Source organism: Lathamus discolor, chromosome 6 (genome assembly GCF_037157495.1).
Source record: "Lathamus discolor isolate bLatDis1 chromosome 6, bLatDis1.hap1, whole genome shotgun sequence".
Taxonomy (NCBI): Eukaryota; Metazoa; Chordata; class Aves; order Psittaciformes; family Psittacidae; genus Lathamus; species Lathamus discolor.
The window spans coordinates 1,560,084-1,577,603 of NC_088889.1; the positions used below are offsets into that span (position 1 = coordinate 1,560,084).

At 51.4% G+C, this 17,520-nt stretch overlaps 1 protein-coding gene across 2 annotated transcripts in view; it reads left to right on the top strand.

The window, feature by feature from the left end:
- Nucleotides 1-17,520, top strand: part of CCDC9B (coiled-coil domain containing 9B) — a 47,188-nt gene that overhangs the window by 24,908 nt on the left and 4,760 nt on the right. For both annotated transcript variants that reach the window (XM_065683821.1, XM_065683822.1), the window contains 7 exons: nt 627-701; nt 4,499-4,683; nt 6,008-6,057; nt 6,564-6,617; nt 7,051-7,144; nt 11,449-11,506; nt 11,858-12,660. In XM_065683821.1, the coding sequence (XP_065539893.1) occupies nt 627-701; nt 4,499-4,683; nt 6,008-6,057; nt 6,564-6,617; nt 7,051-7,144; nt 11,449-11,506; nt 11,858-12,628 (1,287 nt within the window). In that variant the 3' untranslated portion in view covers nt 12,629-12,660. The remainder of the gene's footprint in view (nt 1-626; nt 702-4,498; nt 4,684-6,007; nt 6,058-6,563; nt 6,618-7,050; nt 7,145-11,448; nt 11,507-11,857; nt 12,661-17,520) is intronic.

Here is a 17,520-nt window from a genome sequence, read left to right on the forward strand (position 1 = left end):
GCTGTGGCAGTGTTAGTGTGAGGCTGACACAACCCCAGCAGAGCCCCCAGCGCACACCAGCCCCTGCCTGGGAGGCTCAGCAGCATCAGGGCCATGCAGGTACCCTGCCCTCCTCTGTTGACAAGCAGCCCTCCTGGTGGCACCCAACAGCCTTACCTAGGCAGGGCACAAAGCCTTTCTTAAAGGCATTCATGCTCTGCAGACTGTTCTGCTAAGACCCCTGTGGTCCCAGCCTGGCCTCTGAATGGCTGTGGCTGTACAATCAGTCCCACACAGGGGCAGAGAACTGCCGGGCCTGTGCCCTGCCTCATGTTTAGTGTCTGCAGTTCATTAAGACAAAGGGGCTGATTTTCACCTCCTGCCAGGCTGGGGGTTATGAACACCAGAGCAGAGCCTGCAGCATGGCTAAACCCCAAGGAAGCAGGGGTGGACCTCAGTGGAAGAGCATCACGTTTGACAGGGACAGAAGTCTTTACCGTGTTGGTCAGAAACCAATCTTCCCTCTTTTTCTGACCTTTTCAGGGCAGCTTTTACATGTTCTGGTGGGCACAGGGTCAGGCACTGACACCTCTGCCAGGATGCATTGCTTAATACTTGACATAATTCCTGTGCCTGTGCTCTTGCAGGCAGAAGAGAGGAGAACAGCAGAGAAGAGGAGATCAGACAGTGACAGAGGCCCAGAAAGTGAGCACAGACAGAAGGTGAGTGGGGTCCTGTGTCCCTTGGGGGGGATCCTTGTTTTGGAAGAGAAAACCAGTAGGATGCACATCCCAAACAGTAAGAGCTGCCTCAGCCCTAAAGGAAGCAGTCGTGTGCTCTGATGTGGTGTTTACAAATATGTAAAGGGTGGGTGTCAGGATGATGGAGCTAGGCTTTTTTCAGTGATATCCAGTGATAGGACAAGGGGCAATGGGTGTAAACTGGAGCATAGGAAGTTCCACGTTAACATCAGGAAGAACTTCTTTACTGTAAGAGTGACAGAGCACTGGAACAGGTTGCCCAGGGGGGTTGTGGAGTCTCCTACACTGGAGATATTCAAGGCCCGCCTGGACAAGTTCCTGTGTGATGTACTGTAGGTTACCCTGCTCTTGCGGGGGGGTTGGACTAGATGATCTTTTGAGGTCCCTTCCAACCCTTGGGATTCTGTGATTCTGTGATTCTGTTAACATCAGGAAGAACTTCTTTACTGTACGAGTGACAGAGCACTGGAACAGGTTGCCCAGGGGGGTTGTGGAGTCTCCTACATTGGAGATATTCAAGGCCCGCCTGGACAAGTTCCTGTGTGATGTACTGTAGGTTACCCTGCTCTTGCGGGGGGGTTGGACTAGATGATCTTTTGAGGTCCCTTCCAACCCTTGGGATTCTGTGATTCTGTGGTGCCCACTGTTCAGCCCTCTCATGATCCAAAGCTTTGTTGAGCAGATAACACACCTGGAGCCAGACTGAGAGAGCTGGGCTGGGTCAGCCTGGACAAGAGAAGACTCCTGAAGGGGAGACCTGAGAGCAGCTCCAGTGCCTAAAGGGGCTGCAGGGAACCTGGAGAGGGGCTTTGGACAAGGGCCTGTAGGGACAGGCCAAGGGGAATGGCTTGAACCTGCCCGAGGGGAGACTGAGATGAGCTCTTAGGCAGAAGCTCTTCCCTGGGAGGGTGCTGAGGCGCTGGCACAGGGTGCCCAGAGAAGCTGTGGCTGCCCCATCCCTGGCAGTGCTCAAGGCCAGGTTGGACACAGGGGCTTGGAGCAAGCTGCTCCAGTGGAAGGGGTCCCTGCCCAGGGCAGGGGTTGGAGCTGGAGGAGCTTTAAGGTCCCTTCCAACCCAAACCAGGCTGGGATTCTGTGATTCTATGAAGCAGTCAGCACTGGAAAGAGGTGACAGGGAACCTGCCCTTCACACCTTGTCATGGCTGCTTAATTCCGCAGCACAGCAGCAGGGCTGTTGTCAGAGGGTAAGGAGCTCACCCATGTGGCAGCACAGCCCAAGCTGGTTTCTCTCCCAGAACCATTTGCTTGTGTGCTGAAAGGCTCAGGCTGTTTGAGCTATAGCCCCTCGTTTCTGCAGAAGCTGGGTAGGACGGAGGTAAATTAAAGCACAGACCTTCCCTCTCACTGTTGAACGCAAACTCTGGAGGATGTGTGGCTCCCCTGAGCCTGCAGATGCTTTAATTAATGGAGCACAAATTGAATAGCCCCACCTCAGTGTGCTTCATTAGGAGGACACAGATGGGCTCTTAAACATTAATTCCAGCTGAGATCCCCTTGAGCAGAAAAAAGGGGAGCACAAGAGCCTTGTGGTCCAGCTAAGCACAGCTCTGCTGCAGGTAAGGGGAGGCCCAGCCAGGAACCAGCTCCCCCTGCTCTGCACAGCCACCTCTGCATCTTCCCATGAGTGAGCAGCGGCATCAGGCTCAGCCTTTCCTTTGCTTTTGGTTTCTCCTTTGCTAAGGGTCCACGTAATGGCTCAGGACACCTTCCTCATCCTCCACCTTCTGCAGGTTGAACCCTGCTGTGTGATGCTCAGCTCTGCATGCTTCTCTTTTTTGGGTACATCAGGATCCGTCATGGTAGGACGTGTCTTACCACACCGTGGGGCTGGAAGCTGTGGGGAGCATCTCTGGGCCTGTGCCCCAGCCCAGGGACCAGTGCTTACCCTGGCTTTGCCCCAGTGTGTTTCGCCTTTCTGCAGACCTCATCCCCCCCTCCTTGGGGATGCAGTTCAGGTCCCCAGCTCCTGCCAGCTAACGAATGGAGGAGCGATTACTGCCACCCCATCTCCAGCCCACGCGGGTGGGTCTCCTTGGTAACAGGGCTTTCAGTCCCTCCTTCCTCCCTGCTCCGCTTTTATCCGTGCTGCCACGCCGAGGAGTTAATCCCTGTTTGGGAAGGGGTGAGGGAAAGGCACGTGTAGGAAGTGATGAATTAGCTGCTGGTAATTAGCACCCCAGGACTCAGCTCTGCACTAAGCTATTTGCTGCGCAGTGTTGCTTGACAGCACACCATGGCCACTTGGCTCCTGTTTCCACCACGGCCATTAATCTGACAGCAGGGCTACCCCCAGCCCCTCCATGCTCGTTCAGCTCTGAACTGTCTCCTCATTAAGCTTTAAGGTTTTGAACAGTGGCAGCAGTTAACTAGTGTGGCATGAGGAGGAGTGCTAAACCAAGAGGCTGAAGGCAGTGAAGGCAAAGAGACCCTTTGCTCTAAGGATGCTGCTTCTGGCCTTCACAGTACCGCATCCTGTGGATGCAGGGCTGGCACCAGCCTCATGACTGCAGCTCTGAAGGATGCCTGGTGGCCTTAGAACGCTGTCTTCCTTCAGGACCTCACAAGCATGAAGGATTTCAAAGGCATAACTTTAAGTGTACCAAAGTGTTCAAGTAGGGGGCTAATCAGCATCTTCTATGAGAGTTCAGCTCTCTCAGACTCGGCTGGGAGGTGGTGCAGGCGCTCCAGGAGCTATGTGCTATAAGCAAACCTTAGCAAAGTGCCTCTTCCAGGAAAACCTGAGAACACTTGGTTTGAAAACCTTCAGGTGAGCAGGAGCACAGCAGGTCACAGCCACTGTGTAGTTTATGCCTGCAGTTAAAGTGACTGGAAGTACAGATGGGGTGAATCAATTCTATGGCCATTTGCGCATGGAATTAAAGCATGTTTTCAAAGTTTGGAATTGGGTATTGAATATCTAGAATGAAAAACAGCATCTTATGGCATCTGCCGCCCAGATCAGGAGGTTTGGTGCAGTGAGAACCAAAGAACCTTTGTTCTTTTGTTTCTATAACCATTGGATCTAAGGAGGAAATTCTTTCCTGTGAGGGTGCTGAGGCACTGGAATGGGTTGCCCAGGGAGGCTGTGAGTGCTCCATCCCTGGCAGTGTTCAAGGCCAGGTTGGATGAAGCCTTGGGTGGGATGGTTTAGTGTGAGGTGTCCCTGCCCATGGCAGGGGGGTTGGAACTGGATGATCTTGAGGTCCTTTCCAACCCAAACTCTTCTACGATTTTATGATTTGTGGTTCAGGTGGGAGAAACAGCAGCAAAGCTCCATCTCATTAAGGCAACAGGAGAGTATCCAGATGGCAAAATACAAGGGTTTAGGTGGAAGCAATTTTTATCCTTTGCAAGGAAACACTCTTTGTGTAGTCTGGGTGAAGTGGGACAACTTTTCAGGAATCCATTGCCACAGATTCTCATTGTGGAATATCCCTGGGAGGGAATGGTGGCTTGTTCTGATCTGAGTACGGATTTACAACATGACTCCATCCAAGCTTTGTAACCTCTTCTGCCTCCCCCTTTTCCTCCCTGTAAAGTCACCCAGCACTGGGACCAGTGTGTTCAGGCTGTGGGGAAAGCACTGTGTATGTGCGCATCACTTCAGAGAGAAAAGCTGAGCTTGCTCCAACCCGTTTCAGGTGTTGCTGAGCATCTCTGGTGGTGGCACTACAAAGCGCCCTAATGCAGCTCCTTTGGACATTGTTATTAACAAGAAGCTCTCTCCCCTGTGTTAGGATGGTGGGAAGTCAGTCCCGAAGAGCCCTGGAGACCTGAGTTTCCCCATGACAGGACGGGAGCGCTCAGAGTACCTACGCTGGAAGCGGGAGCGGGATCAGATTGACCTGGAGCGAGTGGCACGGCACAAGAACGCGAAGGGCGAGTGGCGACGGGCTTGGGATGTGGAGAAGTCAGAGCACATGTAGGTCCTCCCCTGTCCCGGGTGCTTTGTCTGCAGCAGACCACCTGCAGCCAGCGATGAGCTCTTGTGCAGTGATGAGCTGCATGTGCCTCTCCCTGACCAAATGCACACTGCTCTTCCTCCTCCTGACCATGTCGATCAGTGGGACCAGATATCAGAGTGATTCTCATGTGTTCTTTCTGAGCTGAGGGCCCCTACCCTGATAGGAGATAGTGTGTGCTGACAGATGCCTGCCTTGGGTCCAGCCACGACTTGGACTGTGAGAGGCAGGTGAGCATGAATTAACGCTCAGTCAGCATCTGGAGGATTCTCTCTATCCCCACATGGACAAATCCAATGGCAGGAGGGTGCAGGTGCTCTTCTAGAAAGAGGGATGGACAAACTCACATTGCTAGTCCACAGGCTTTCGCACTGCCCTGCTTGTTTCTCTTTTGAATCACAGGACAGGCCAATACACCTAAATCCTCCACACCTCATAAACTGAGGTGGTTCAGGCACTGCAGTGTGAGGGGATTGCTTCAGAGCTGCCTGTATGATACGTGTACGTGCAGGAGACGCTATGGGAGAGCTCTTAATGGGGTCTGACACTTCCCTGCTTTAAACACTGTCTCTCTTAAGTGTGGTTGTTCCACTGGGTCACAGCAGCTGGAGAGCTTTGGAGGATGAGTTGGCACCTGCAGCAGGACGGGTTTTGGTAGGGTGTGGAGTTGGGGAGTGTTCTGTAGGTTTGCTGGTAGGAGTTTGTACAGGGCAGATAGGTGGGATGATGTTTTGGCTGAGGAATAGGATCAAATACACAGATTTTCAGTCCCTGAGACCCTAACTGTGAAAGGTGCGTTGATTCAGGCGGGTGCTGAGTGTTGCTGGCAAGACAGCTTTGAGCCCTATGTTCTCCTATCTATCCATTTTTAAGAGAAAAACCATAATACAAGCCAAGCAGGATTAGAAACCAACCGAATGAGTCTGATCTGAGATGGCAAGTCCTGAAGCTACTTTAGATTGTGTTTGGAAGCTGCATTGGAGCACGGTACAGCTGTGCTACAGGCACCTCTAGGCTTCATGGATGTTCACAGAATTCAGTCTATACAATTGGGTACTGATGTAAAGGTTTTGGAGGTTCTCCTTTGGGGTAGAATTGCCTCACAGCCTCCTTTCTCCTGGTTGGTGCATGCAGCTTCAGCTCCTGCTGCTAAACCTCTATTTGCCAGTGGGCTTTTGCAGAAGGGCCGAGGCTGGAGCCTGCGTCGTCTCGAGGTCTCCTGCCCATGCTTTGCACCCTGGAGGAGAACGCTCAGGTCTGACAATGCCTGTTTTTAACCTGCAGGTTTGAAGAGGATGGGGAGCCAGCCTTGGATAATCCCAGCAATAAGAAAGGTTGGCAAGGGACACCCAGACTCTGTCCTGACGCTTAGTGAACGCTGATCCTGCGATCCCAGTGCCGCAGCAGCCGTCGTGCTGTCAGTTGTGAAACTCTGCCTTTCTGGGCCTCTGAGCGCAGTGTTGGGGTCTCAGCCCTCTCTGCTTTGCAGAGTGCTCAGGGGAGGGGATTTGAGCATCTGGGTGCTAGTGCTTTTTACCTCCCCAAGGAGAGCAGTGGCTTCTGTAACCTTGTACAACACAGCGCGGAGGCTCAGCGCTGCCTCCTTTCCCAGACACTGGGTTGAGAGGCAATCCTATTCCAGAGCACATCATCTCTGATCCCTGTGGCACCTGCTGGCTTCTTTACTAGCATAAGTCCATCAAGATTCCTGTTGCTCAGGAGATGGGCTGGCAGAACAAAGCTTTCCCTTGTGACACCCTATCTGAACGTCAGGCTTTGTGCTGTGTGTCCATTGCAGAACCTTGCTCACTTCTGTGCATGCTTTGCTTTGTCCTTTCAGGGGGAAGAAACGCAAGGAAATTCCAGCACAAATCCTTTCCTCCCGATGGGAGAGGTGAGTAAACCACAGGACTTGGTTCTGTCACCCCACTGAATGTCAGCACTTCATGGAGAGGGTTCTTGCCAGGCATGCTGATGGACTTGGAGTGCCTTTTGGGAACACGCCATGTGGCTGCCCTCATAGCTGTGTGGTACGGTCTGTGCCATGTGGCAAGGGAGAACAGGAACAAGTCTTCCAAGAACAGCACAAGGCAGACTAGCCAAGGAATGGTTTAAAGTTATAATTGGAATTTGGAATAAAAATTGTAGCAGAAACACCCCTAAATTCTCAATTTGTATTTATTATTTTAGATAATACATGTATTGTATGCATACAGCTTCAGAGGCTGTCCCACCAGAGGTACTTCCCAGTCACAGAAGGATGTTGGCCATTGGTCCATCAGCTGATTCTGCCTGCTCCTGCATGGCATTTCCAACCTGTCTTCTAGGTGGAGCAAACGCGAGCAATCCTGGTCCAAAAGTGGTACCTGCAGTGAGCAGCCGAGCCAAAGGCAAGGACAGGCTGACCGGCAGAGCCAGGAGGTAAGGAGGCTGGCAGCACTGCAACATCCCAGCTGATGGCTGGGATACACACATCCAGGCCTCATTCCTTGCTGAATTGTGAAGAGGGACAGACAAGAAATGATATTGTTCCATCTGAACAGGCAGCTGTTTGTGTGAGTTCACGTTGGCTGGGACCATGTCTAGAAGGACTTAGAATCATAGACTGCTTTGTGTTGGAAGGGACCTTAAAGCTCATCCAGTTCCAACCCCCTGTCATGAGCAGGGATACCTTCCTCTAGAGCAGTTTGCTCAAGTCCCAGTCCAACCTGGCCTTGAACACTTAATCTTATCTGACTTCCAGTAACTGCTGATATAAAGGAGCAGCCTCCAAAGATAGTTCTCAGCCGAACTGATAGTAATTAGGATTGATGCTGTGGTACAGATGCCCCTTCTTAAACAGTCCTTGAAGATCCCAGGCTGGTGAGGAGGAGGTGGCCTGCTCCTGCTGTGGGCAGCACACAGCAATGTACTACTTTGCCCTGAATTCATTTCAGAATATCAGCAGAACCAAGCCTGTTTCGCAGGTTCAGCCGCATCCTCCCAGGGGTCCCCTCCCCTGCTGCTCTTTGTAATTAAACTTGAGTGCAGTTCCCAGCTTCCTGGAGCCACACCAACAGTTTAATAACAGGGATTGGCATCTCAGCACTGCCATCCCCTTTAGTGGGCAACAGCAGCGTGAAGGCTTGATTACAGACCCAAGCCTCTTCATTTATCCATATAAAACCATTCCAGCAGCATTTAACATTGGCATTCTTCAGCCACGCAGGTCAGTTGTGACCGTGCAGCTATGATGTGCGAGGATGTGCTTCATGGGCACTCACAGTGTTTCCCACTGCAAGTGAGTTAGCTGGAGGTTTGCTGCTGGTTGATGTTACTGGCTGAGAGTGCTGGGCAGGGTCTGTGTGTGCAGGATTCTGCTGCTTCGGGACAATAGAATCATAGAATCCCAGACTGGTTTGGGTTGGAAGGGAGCTTAAAGCTCCTCCAGCTCCAACCCCTGCCCCGGGCAGGGACCCCTTCCACTGGAGCAGCTTGCTCCAAGCCCCTGTGTCCAACCTGGCCTTGAGCACTGCCAGGGATGGGGCAGCCACAGCTTCTCTGGGCACCCTGTGCCAGCACCTCAGCACCCTCCCAGGGAAGAGCTTCTGCCTAAGAGCTCAGCTCAGTCTCCCCTCGGGCAGGTTCAAGCCATTCCCCTTGGCCTGTCCCTCCAGGCCCTTGTCCAAAGCCCCTCTCCAGGTTTCTTGGAGCAGGTCTACTGTGCAGAGCCTGGCACTGTGTTAAGATCTTACGTTGCTTTTGTTTCCAGTGGCTGTGCATTGAGGAAATGCACCTGAGCAGCCATAGCTCTGGGCTGGTTGTGCTGCAGACAGGGAATCCACTTACAGCATAAACATGGGGTGTCTTGTGCCTTCCTGAGCCCTCTCAGTTAATCATCCTTTTAACAATTAAATTTCAATCTGATAATCAATGAAGAATAGGATCAGCAGCATGCAAATAATCCAGTTATCTTTGTGTGTTACATTCCATCCCCTGCTGTCCTCAGCTCCATCCCAATAAAATGTACGTGGAAAGAAAAGCTGATGAGCTGAAGAGCATCCTTTGCTCCACTGCTTCTCTTTGGGAAGAGCCATTCCTGAAGCTTTTCCTCTAATTTCAAACCGCAGCTCAGGAAGTCCTTGGGGTGCTGAATGTTCCTTACCTTCACTTGTATCTGCCCTTTATCACTTAGATTCCTCTCCTATTTAGGTCCAAGCAACTCAAGAGCAGTGCTAAGAGCCCTTTGGAGCATCTGGTGGTGACTTCCAGCAGCATCTTGCCCATAAAGAATTTGGAGCCAAGCTCCCATATGTGTATCTGTGATGGATAGCACTGGCCATGCTAGGGAGCACACTGAGCGTTTTCATTGCCTCATAGTGATTAATAACACTGGTGTGTTCATGGTAATGATGGGATGGAGATGCTGAGTGTTTCAGAACTGCTGTCTAGCTAGTGTGGGCTATCTTTAGGCCTGTGTGGGTGGTCTGTTCTGGGCTGGCTCTGCAGGAGCCATGCAGTGCTAGAGCAGATGGAGCAGGGGGAGGCAGAAACCTGTAATTCCTCTCTTTAGATATCCATCCAGGGAGAGCAGTCGTTGGTCCCACCAGCATCAGTGCTGAGTGCAGAGGGGAGCTGACCACCAGGGCAGCCCGTGCTGGAATTTGACATGCTTGACTCTATGATGAGCTCTGTCCCTACGGGCTGATGTTCAGAATCTCTACAGGGCACCATGGAAAACAGAACACCAGTGGTGGGGACTGCTTCTAAAAAAGGGTCCCTTTTGTGGTTTGAGCTGGACAATGAGTGGCAGGGAGCTCGTGTGTATTCAGGACAAGACCCCCTGGCTGTGGTTTGGTGCTGGGTCTGTCTCCAAGCCCTGTAGGACTGCTCCAAGCTGCTTCACCCTCTGGCTCTGAGAGCTTCGAGGTGCTTATAAATGCAATTCACTTCGGCCCTAAGGACAGTGCAGGATGAAAAGACAGTGTGGAGCAGCTTAGTGTGATGGTGTGGTGGAGCCTGTGATGTGATTCCCACACAACTTCCACAAGGGCACAGGGGGTCACTGTAACACACTTGCCTCTGGAAATGCTTGCCTGCAGTCACCTCGATGTGCGTCTTGTGTCTTGATCCAGATTTGCCATGTGAAGAGGCTGGTAAGAACAGCAGAGAAGAATGAGACCTCACACACCTTTGCACATGTGTTTTAAGAGTATGGGGCAGGGAGGAATGTGTGTATTATCTGCATGTTTGTGTGTGATATCACTCACCAGGCACACGTACAAGAACTAAGGGTTACTGAGATCCCTCCCTGCCCACTAGCACTGCATGGGCACATTCAGATCTATATCCACGTTAGCAAATACAAACAAGCAAAAGCAGGCAGTTCATCCCAGCCTTTCATTAAGCTGTGGCACAGGATGTTGTAGCTGCTGCAAGTGTATTTGGGGTCAAAATGCACTTGCACAAATCCTTGGAAGAGGTTGTCTCCTAAGCATGACTCAACACAGAGAGACCATCTGAGGCTCAGGAAATCCCAGAGCTGCATGTTTCTGGAAGCTGGGGGAGTACTGGGAGGCATTAAGTGCATTTGCCCTCTTTCCAAACTCTAACCTAAGCATCTGCCAGTGACGCTGAGAGGGGCAGAGAGCTTCAGGCTGATCCTGTGGCATCCTTGCAGTCTGCTTGCACATGTCCGTGTCTCCAGTCTCCCAAGCTGCTTAGTCCAAAGCCATTTTATCCTTCGCTGTGTGCCTCTGTCTGCTGCCGTGGAGATGTGGGACACTTGGGCACTGTCAGGCGGCAGGATGAGACTGTGGCAGACATCAGCATAAACAAATTTATACATATCTTATTAGTCTAACAGCCCCTGTCTGTTCTGGCAATTGGATTTTATGTTTTCATTACATTTAGGACTATAACAACCAGTTCATTAAGATTTAGTGGTCTCAGATGAGCGTCTGGAAGGGCTGAGTGCTGTAGCAGGTGCCAAAAGGAACTGGACCAGTTTGTCTGCTGCCTTTATCTCTCATTGTCTGGTCAAGGGGCTCAGACAAGGAATGCATGGCCCTGGTAGGAATTCCTCCTCAGGATCAGGCAGGGAGAGTGGCTTTGCCATAGCAGAATGCGAGTAGCAGCTCAAAGGAGGTGATCCTGCCCCTCTGCTCTGGTGAGACTCCACTTGCAGCACTGGGTGCAGTTCTGGTGTTCAGCATAAGAAGGACATGGAGCTGTTGGAGCAAGTCCAGAGGAGGCCACGAGGATGCTCAGGAGCTGGAGCAGCTCCTGTGTGGAGCCAGGCTGAGAACATTGGAGCTGTTCAGCCTGGAGAAGAGAAGCTGCGTGGAGACCTCAGAGCAGCTTCAGTGTCTGAAGGGGGCTACAAGGATGCTGGGGAGGGGCTCTTCATTAGGGACTGGAGTGATAGGACAAGGGGTGATGGGTTCAAACTGAAATAGGGGAAGCTCAGGTTGGAGATAAGGCAGAAGCTCTTCCCTGTGAGGGTGCTGAGGCGCTGGCAAAGGGTGCCCAGAGAAGCTGTGGCTGCCCCATCCTTGGCAGTGCTCAAGGCCAGGTTGGACACAGGGGCTTGGAGCAACACGGTCTGGTGTGAGGCATCACTAGACCCCCATGGCAGGGGTTGGTGCTGGATGGGCTTTAAGGTCCCTCCAACCCAAACCATTCTGTGATTCTATAACTTGAAGGCCTAAATTCTGAATTCTTGAATTCATTTATTTCCTTGACAGATGGGATGCAAAAGAAGGAGAGGACATGTCGTTTGTGAAGGATGACCTCGACAGCCAGGTGAGCTCAGGAGATCAAGGCTGGCTGCTGGGTTCTCTCAGAACATGCCCTATCACGGCCCTTGGAGGCTCTCAACCAGGGCAGAGCTGGGAGACCTCTGTGATGGGGTAAATGTGCCCTTGTGAGCACTCACCAGGTGATGTGAGAGCAACTTCACTTCTTGCATTGACCTTCTATCAGGACAACAAACCCCACTTGTTCTGGTACCAGAACACTTCTCCACCTGCATCCTTTTATGTCCTTTAATGGCCCCTGCCAGCATTTCCTCACATTTTGAGAACTGTCATAGACAAGGAATGCCATATCCTGGTATTTGACTAAGCTGAACTAAATATCTCCTTCTTTCCTCAGAAGAGCCTTGGTGTGGAGAAGCGGAAGAGCAGAGGTGAGGAGGGAGTGGAAGAGAACTGCACAGCTGAGCTGGAGGAGGTCAAACAACCAAACCCCCAGGATCATGGGGCCTCCTCATCCCAAAGGCTCAAAGGTGGAAAGGTCCATTCTGCCCACAGTGGTCGCAAGGAGGAGCGCAGAGGGGCAAAGGGCTCCAGTGTGGAGGTGTCTGTGGCCAGCACAGGAGACTCGGAGCCAGGGCCCAAGCCAAGTAATGAAGGGGCTGGGGAAGATGCCGGTGGGAAGCCTGACCCTGCTGACATCCCCCAGGATAGCACTGACAGCACTGCTTCACTGAGCAGCCTTCCAAGCACCGTGCAGGCCACCAGGCATGGCAGTGAGGAGACCTTGTCCTTGCCTGTGGCAGTGAATGTAGATGCAGCTGCCTTAGAGAAAAGCGCAGCTTCAGAACAGGAGTCCACTGAGGGCTCTGCAAACAGCCACGGGGGAAAGGTGGACACGGCAGGAGACAGACTGGATGCAGGTCAACGAGAGCTGGTGAGAGAAAGAGGGGAGGAAGTGACCGCAGACACTGCCCTGCAGGGGCAGGCAGTTGCACTGAAAGGAGGTGAAGATGCTGAAGGCACTGAACACAAAGAGCCTTTGCCCCCAGGGAAAGCCAGCTCTGACAAGACTGTTGACTCTGAGCAGGACACAGCAAAATCACAGCCCAGGGAAGGGGACCAGCCTGAGGATTGCAAGGACAAGGACAGTGGGGACACTCTCAACTAGCAGAGACTGCACTGGCTTGCCTGAGGCGGAAGGTGAGTTCCTGACCCCGCTCCCATGGTGTGTTCGTAATCCCATTAATGCACTCAGCCATAGTACAGGTCCACAACTTCATTTGCTGTGGCCAGAACAGCATCGCACCGGATAACTATCCAGAAATGTTCACTAATATAGGATAGCAGATTGATAGCAGTGATATGGATCCCTGAGGTCATCTAAATCTGTGCATCCCAAAGAGCTGCCCTGCAGTGGATGGGGACAAAAGGGAAAGTCAAACAGGACAATGTGGACAGAAAACTGGATTGCTGAGTCTGGTTGATGATGTGTATTAGTTGGGGCACAAACCGAAACTATTCCTGGAAAGGGATAACTTCAGAAAGGATACTGGGATGAATTTATCTCTGCCTCTGGGCTAATCACAGCTGTAATAGCTTGAGGTCAGTGTGGTCCCTTACGGACCACTTGCAAAGCTTTAGAGGCCCACCTCGTGGTCAGTAGTTTGAAGGTCAGCTGCATGTGGGATTCTCTTCCCAGTACAAGATGTGCGAATGCTACACTTGGAGTTATACATGTGGTAACTGCAAGGCAGTGTCTAGATACAAAGGGTGCGATGGCTCTTGTTGGAAAGGCCTGTGAACTCAATAGAGAGGAGGAAGAAGAGATGTGGTTGTGTAGCGATGCTCCAGGTTTCACACAAGGAAAAAGGTTTCTACCAGGAAGGAAATGCAGAATAAGCAAAGTCAGGAGAAAGACCAAAACAGGCAGAAAAGTAAGGTAGAAATTAGGAGGAATTGGAGGGAGGGAGGGTAGGGGCTCTTTGGCTCTCTTTGGTACCTTTGCAAGATGGGGTTTTCCAGGCAGTGTCACCCTCAGAGCAGGATGTCGTATCCACAGCAGCAAATCAGACCAGTACATTAGGCTGGGATCCTGCCACCAGTTTAGGCAGTAATGGTGGCAATTCAGTCCATTTAACTCAAGCTGAGCACAGAGGCACTTATGATCTGGGCTTCATGTCTCTTCAAAGGAGAGAGATGAGCCTCTCCAGCACACAGGCCAGCTTGCCTAACACGTGAATTGCTCTCAGGATACTCCTGCCTTTACCCTTTAAGTAGAGCAGCAGCAGCTCTAGTCCATAAGTAGGCACTTCAGGCAATAGGCTGCTCAAAGCTGGGCAAGCAGATCACTGGTTCCAGCAGGCTTTCCTTCAGACCCCAACCCAGCAGCTTGTCGCTGGGTATGGCTCAGTTTTCATCCCCAGGGTACAAATGAGCTTAGGGATGGAGTGGTTAAGCTGCTAACAAAGGACTTTCACTCTAATCCAGTCCTATACAAAAGGCATGGAGAAGAGCAAGTGTTACAGCTCTGGAGCAAAGACAACCCACCAAGAACTAACCAGCAGGAGCTGGTTCAGTGCTTGAACTCAAATTCCTTCAAATGAGGGAAGTTAATTCCAGCAGCATTTAGGAAAACATTTAGGAGACACTTGGATGCACGTAGTGGGGATTTACTGCCCAGGCCATGCCTCTAATCTACCCCCAATCCCCCTAAGCAGAGGATGAAGGAATTAATGACTGCTTTTCTCCGTGAGGATAACTTGAATCAGACACCAACTAAGAGGGAACAATGAATTAGAGTAGTTTATGTTCACTTCAGCAATGGAGATTCCCATGGTTTGGTAAGAGAGTCTGCTTCAGCATGGCCTGAACTCATTCCTCATGGGTTTCATTAGGGAAGCCTTAATTATAGACACAGTCTTATGTCTTGGAGAAGAGAAGGTGCCTTAACCTCGTGTTTGCACTTAGCCAGGCCGGTATGGGAGTGCTTAACCTGGCACTTGAGCTGGTATTGCTCTCTGAACATACTTGCTTGGGAATACCAAGTACACTTGGTGATGCCAGGAGGAACTGAGGGGTTAACTGGTGGTTTAGTCACCCTCTACCATTTCATCCCACCTTCCCACCTATCTCCTTCCTAGCTGCAATGCTTTTTCTCCCTTGCCTGATCATACCCACACGCCAGAGCATGTTCCTGCCTCACTTTCCCCTCTTCCCAGTCAGTTTGAGTTTCCAAGTGTGCCTAAACTATGCAGTCAGCATCAGACATCACCTTTGGATGCAGATGAATTAAAGCAGATACTTTCCTTTTTGACATTTCCTGTAATTCAGGAGATGCTTCTGATTTCAGTGGAGCCCTTTGTGGATATGGATGGCAGAGTGAGCCTGTAACCAAAGTGCCAGTGCTGACCTGCATTGGGATGGAATGGGCAAGTCTTACACCAAGAGAATGCATTTTCATTCCTTTGAGTCCTCAGAGCAATCACAAACTCAATGCAAAGATCTAATGACTTCTCCTCTCTGAGCATCCTGCTCTGTGGTGATTCCCCTCTGAAGCCTCTGCTTTCCTCAGTACCAGGATGAGCCAGTGCAGCAGTGTCTGTGTCCCCATCTCAGCAGTGGGTTTCTCTTGGTGGTTTCTTAGGGTTGTTTTTCATTCCATCAACTGCAAGAGCATTTAGAGCATGAGTGCTGCTTGGCTGTTAGTCTTTATTGCTGTTCTAGGGCATCACTGTCACCTCCTGTCTGCTGAAGTCACCACAAAGCAATGTGACCTCTCCCTCTGCACCAGTGACAGGCCACTATCAGGGCTGGCTTTCCCAAACAAGATCATTTGCAGACAGAGTGAGTTCTGCCATGATTTATCCGTAGTGGGGAGAAGAGCCAAGAGGAGGAGGGAGACCTGCCTTTAAACTGCCTTTAACTATCTGCTCCCTGGGTCCCATTTGTCAGGACCATCCCTTGGCACACACAAAACCATAATGCAAGGCCTGCATCTCTCTCGCACCAGCTCAGCCCAGCTCATCTGACTGGCTGGCAGCAGGGCTCCTCAGAGCACCACAACAGCAACAGCCACAACCAGAGGAACCAGCAAAGCAAGAGCTCATTTGGCTCAAGTCGGGCAAGTTGTCAGAGGGTTTGGAGTGAAAAGGTCTCGTGTCCAATTCCTGCTGTTGCTTTGAAGTTCCCACATCAACATGAGAGGCTGCACAGTGACACAGATGGCAGGCAGAAATAACCACGGCTGCTAACAGTCACTTCCCTCCTCCCTTGGCTCCTCTTTCCTAGTGCTCTACAGACAGATTAGGTTTAGACCACAGAAAGCTGCAAAGCTCTACTTGATTTTCATGTAATGCTCCCTAATGTGTTACCTCACAGCAATGCTTTGGAAGCGGAACCCTGAGGATTGCTCCCATTTGAGGGGGGCTTGAGTCCTTGATGGGATTTTCTCTTAGGTTTCTTGGTTTATTGAGCCTGATGCCTGCAGCTGGTGCTGTAGGGACAGGATTGCCCAAAACATAACCCAGAGGAAACCTGAGTTCAGCAAAGCCACTGCATGTGGCCCACAGAGGGACTTCGGAAGTGCGGCCATCCTCAAGGGAAAGGTCTCTGCATCAGCTGGAGTCCCTCCCTGAACACCACCGCATGGTGCAGGTTAATCATGGGATGGTTTGTGCTGGAAGGGACCTCAAAGCTCCTCCAGCTCCAACCCCTGCCCCGGGCAGGGACCCCTTCCACTGGAGCAGCTTGCTCCAAGCCTCTGTGTCCAACCTGGCCTTGAGCACTGCCAGGGATGGGGCAGCCACAGCTTCTCTGGGCACCCTGTGCCAGCGCCTCAGCACTGTCCCAGGGAAGAGCTTGTGCCTAAGAGCTCAGCTCAGTCTCCCCTCGGGCAGGTTCTAGTAAGAAGCGCAGCAGCAGCAGTGGGCAGAGCTGGGGTTAGCCAGAACCAGGGAAAGAGCATCATTCAGGGAGCTGGAAGTGCAGTGAGATCAAGCGTTAAACAAAGAGCTTTACTTTTCTTGTTATAATGCAAAATTAGAAGTTTATTTATTCCTTTTGTGCCTCATACCATGAATTTCAGGTGCCCAAACCACCTTAATTCTTTGCTTCCACTCACCATTTGATATGATCTTTAGGAAACAGGCAGTCCCGAATGAATGGCCCCTAATCCAGCCAAGAGGCTGGGTGCTGGTGCCGCACATCTGGTTTGTAACAGTTGATGCTTACACTGAATTGCAGGTGTTGGTGCCTGACTGTGCCCAGCTGAGGTCAGGCCAACACCACTACATGATCCTGTTAGAGCAGAAGGGGTGTTTTTCACCCCATGGTGTATTAACGATGGTAACACAAGTTCTCTGCAGATGAAGGACTTCAGTGGCAAGGTCAGTGGGTGGTTATGCAAACCTACAGGAGGTACGGAGCAGCTCTGTCCTGGTAAATCCAGGTCAGCCAGAAACCTTGCCTCTGTTGTGTCCATGTACCCAGTGGACATTACACCAGGGACAAAACATGAAGTGCCTGGGAGAAAACAGGAGCAGAGTTTGTACCAAGAACCCAGGTTATAGACTCTGGATGAGCATTGGCTTGGAGAACAGAGTTAGTGGCAAAAAAGGAAGTAATGTAACTGAGCCCCATGAGAGATGGCGGTGTTCAAGGCCAGGTTGGACAGAGCCTTGGGTGGGATGGTTTAGTGTGAGGTGTCCCTGCCCATGGCAGGGGGTTGGAACTGGATGATCTTGAGGTCCTTTCCAACCCAAACCATTCTATGATGAGCCTTGAGGAGATGCATCTGGAGCAATGCCCCCTCAGGGGCTGTCAGGGCTGGTCAATAACTTCCTACCAGGAGGTAGCAGCCTCCCAGTGCGTCTGGGGTTTTTCCCTGTGAAAAGCCCAGATTTGACAAACACCACACGTGCACCCAAAATGTGCCAGCTTCAGCCCTTCATCAACCCAAACTGCAGCCCTCCTTCAACCACTTCCAACCAGAAAACGTTCACGCTCTGGTTTTAAATAGCGGTGATTCCGCTTTGCTGTGGTGCAAGGTTTGGAAAATGAGTG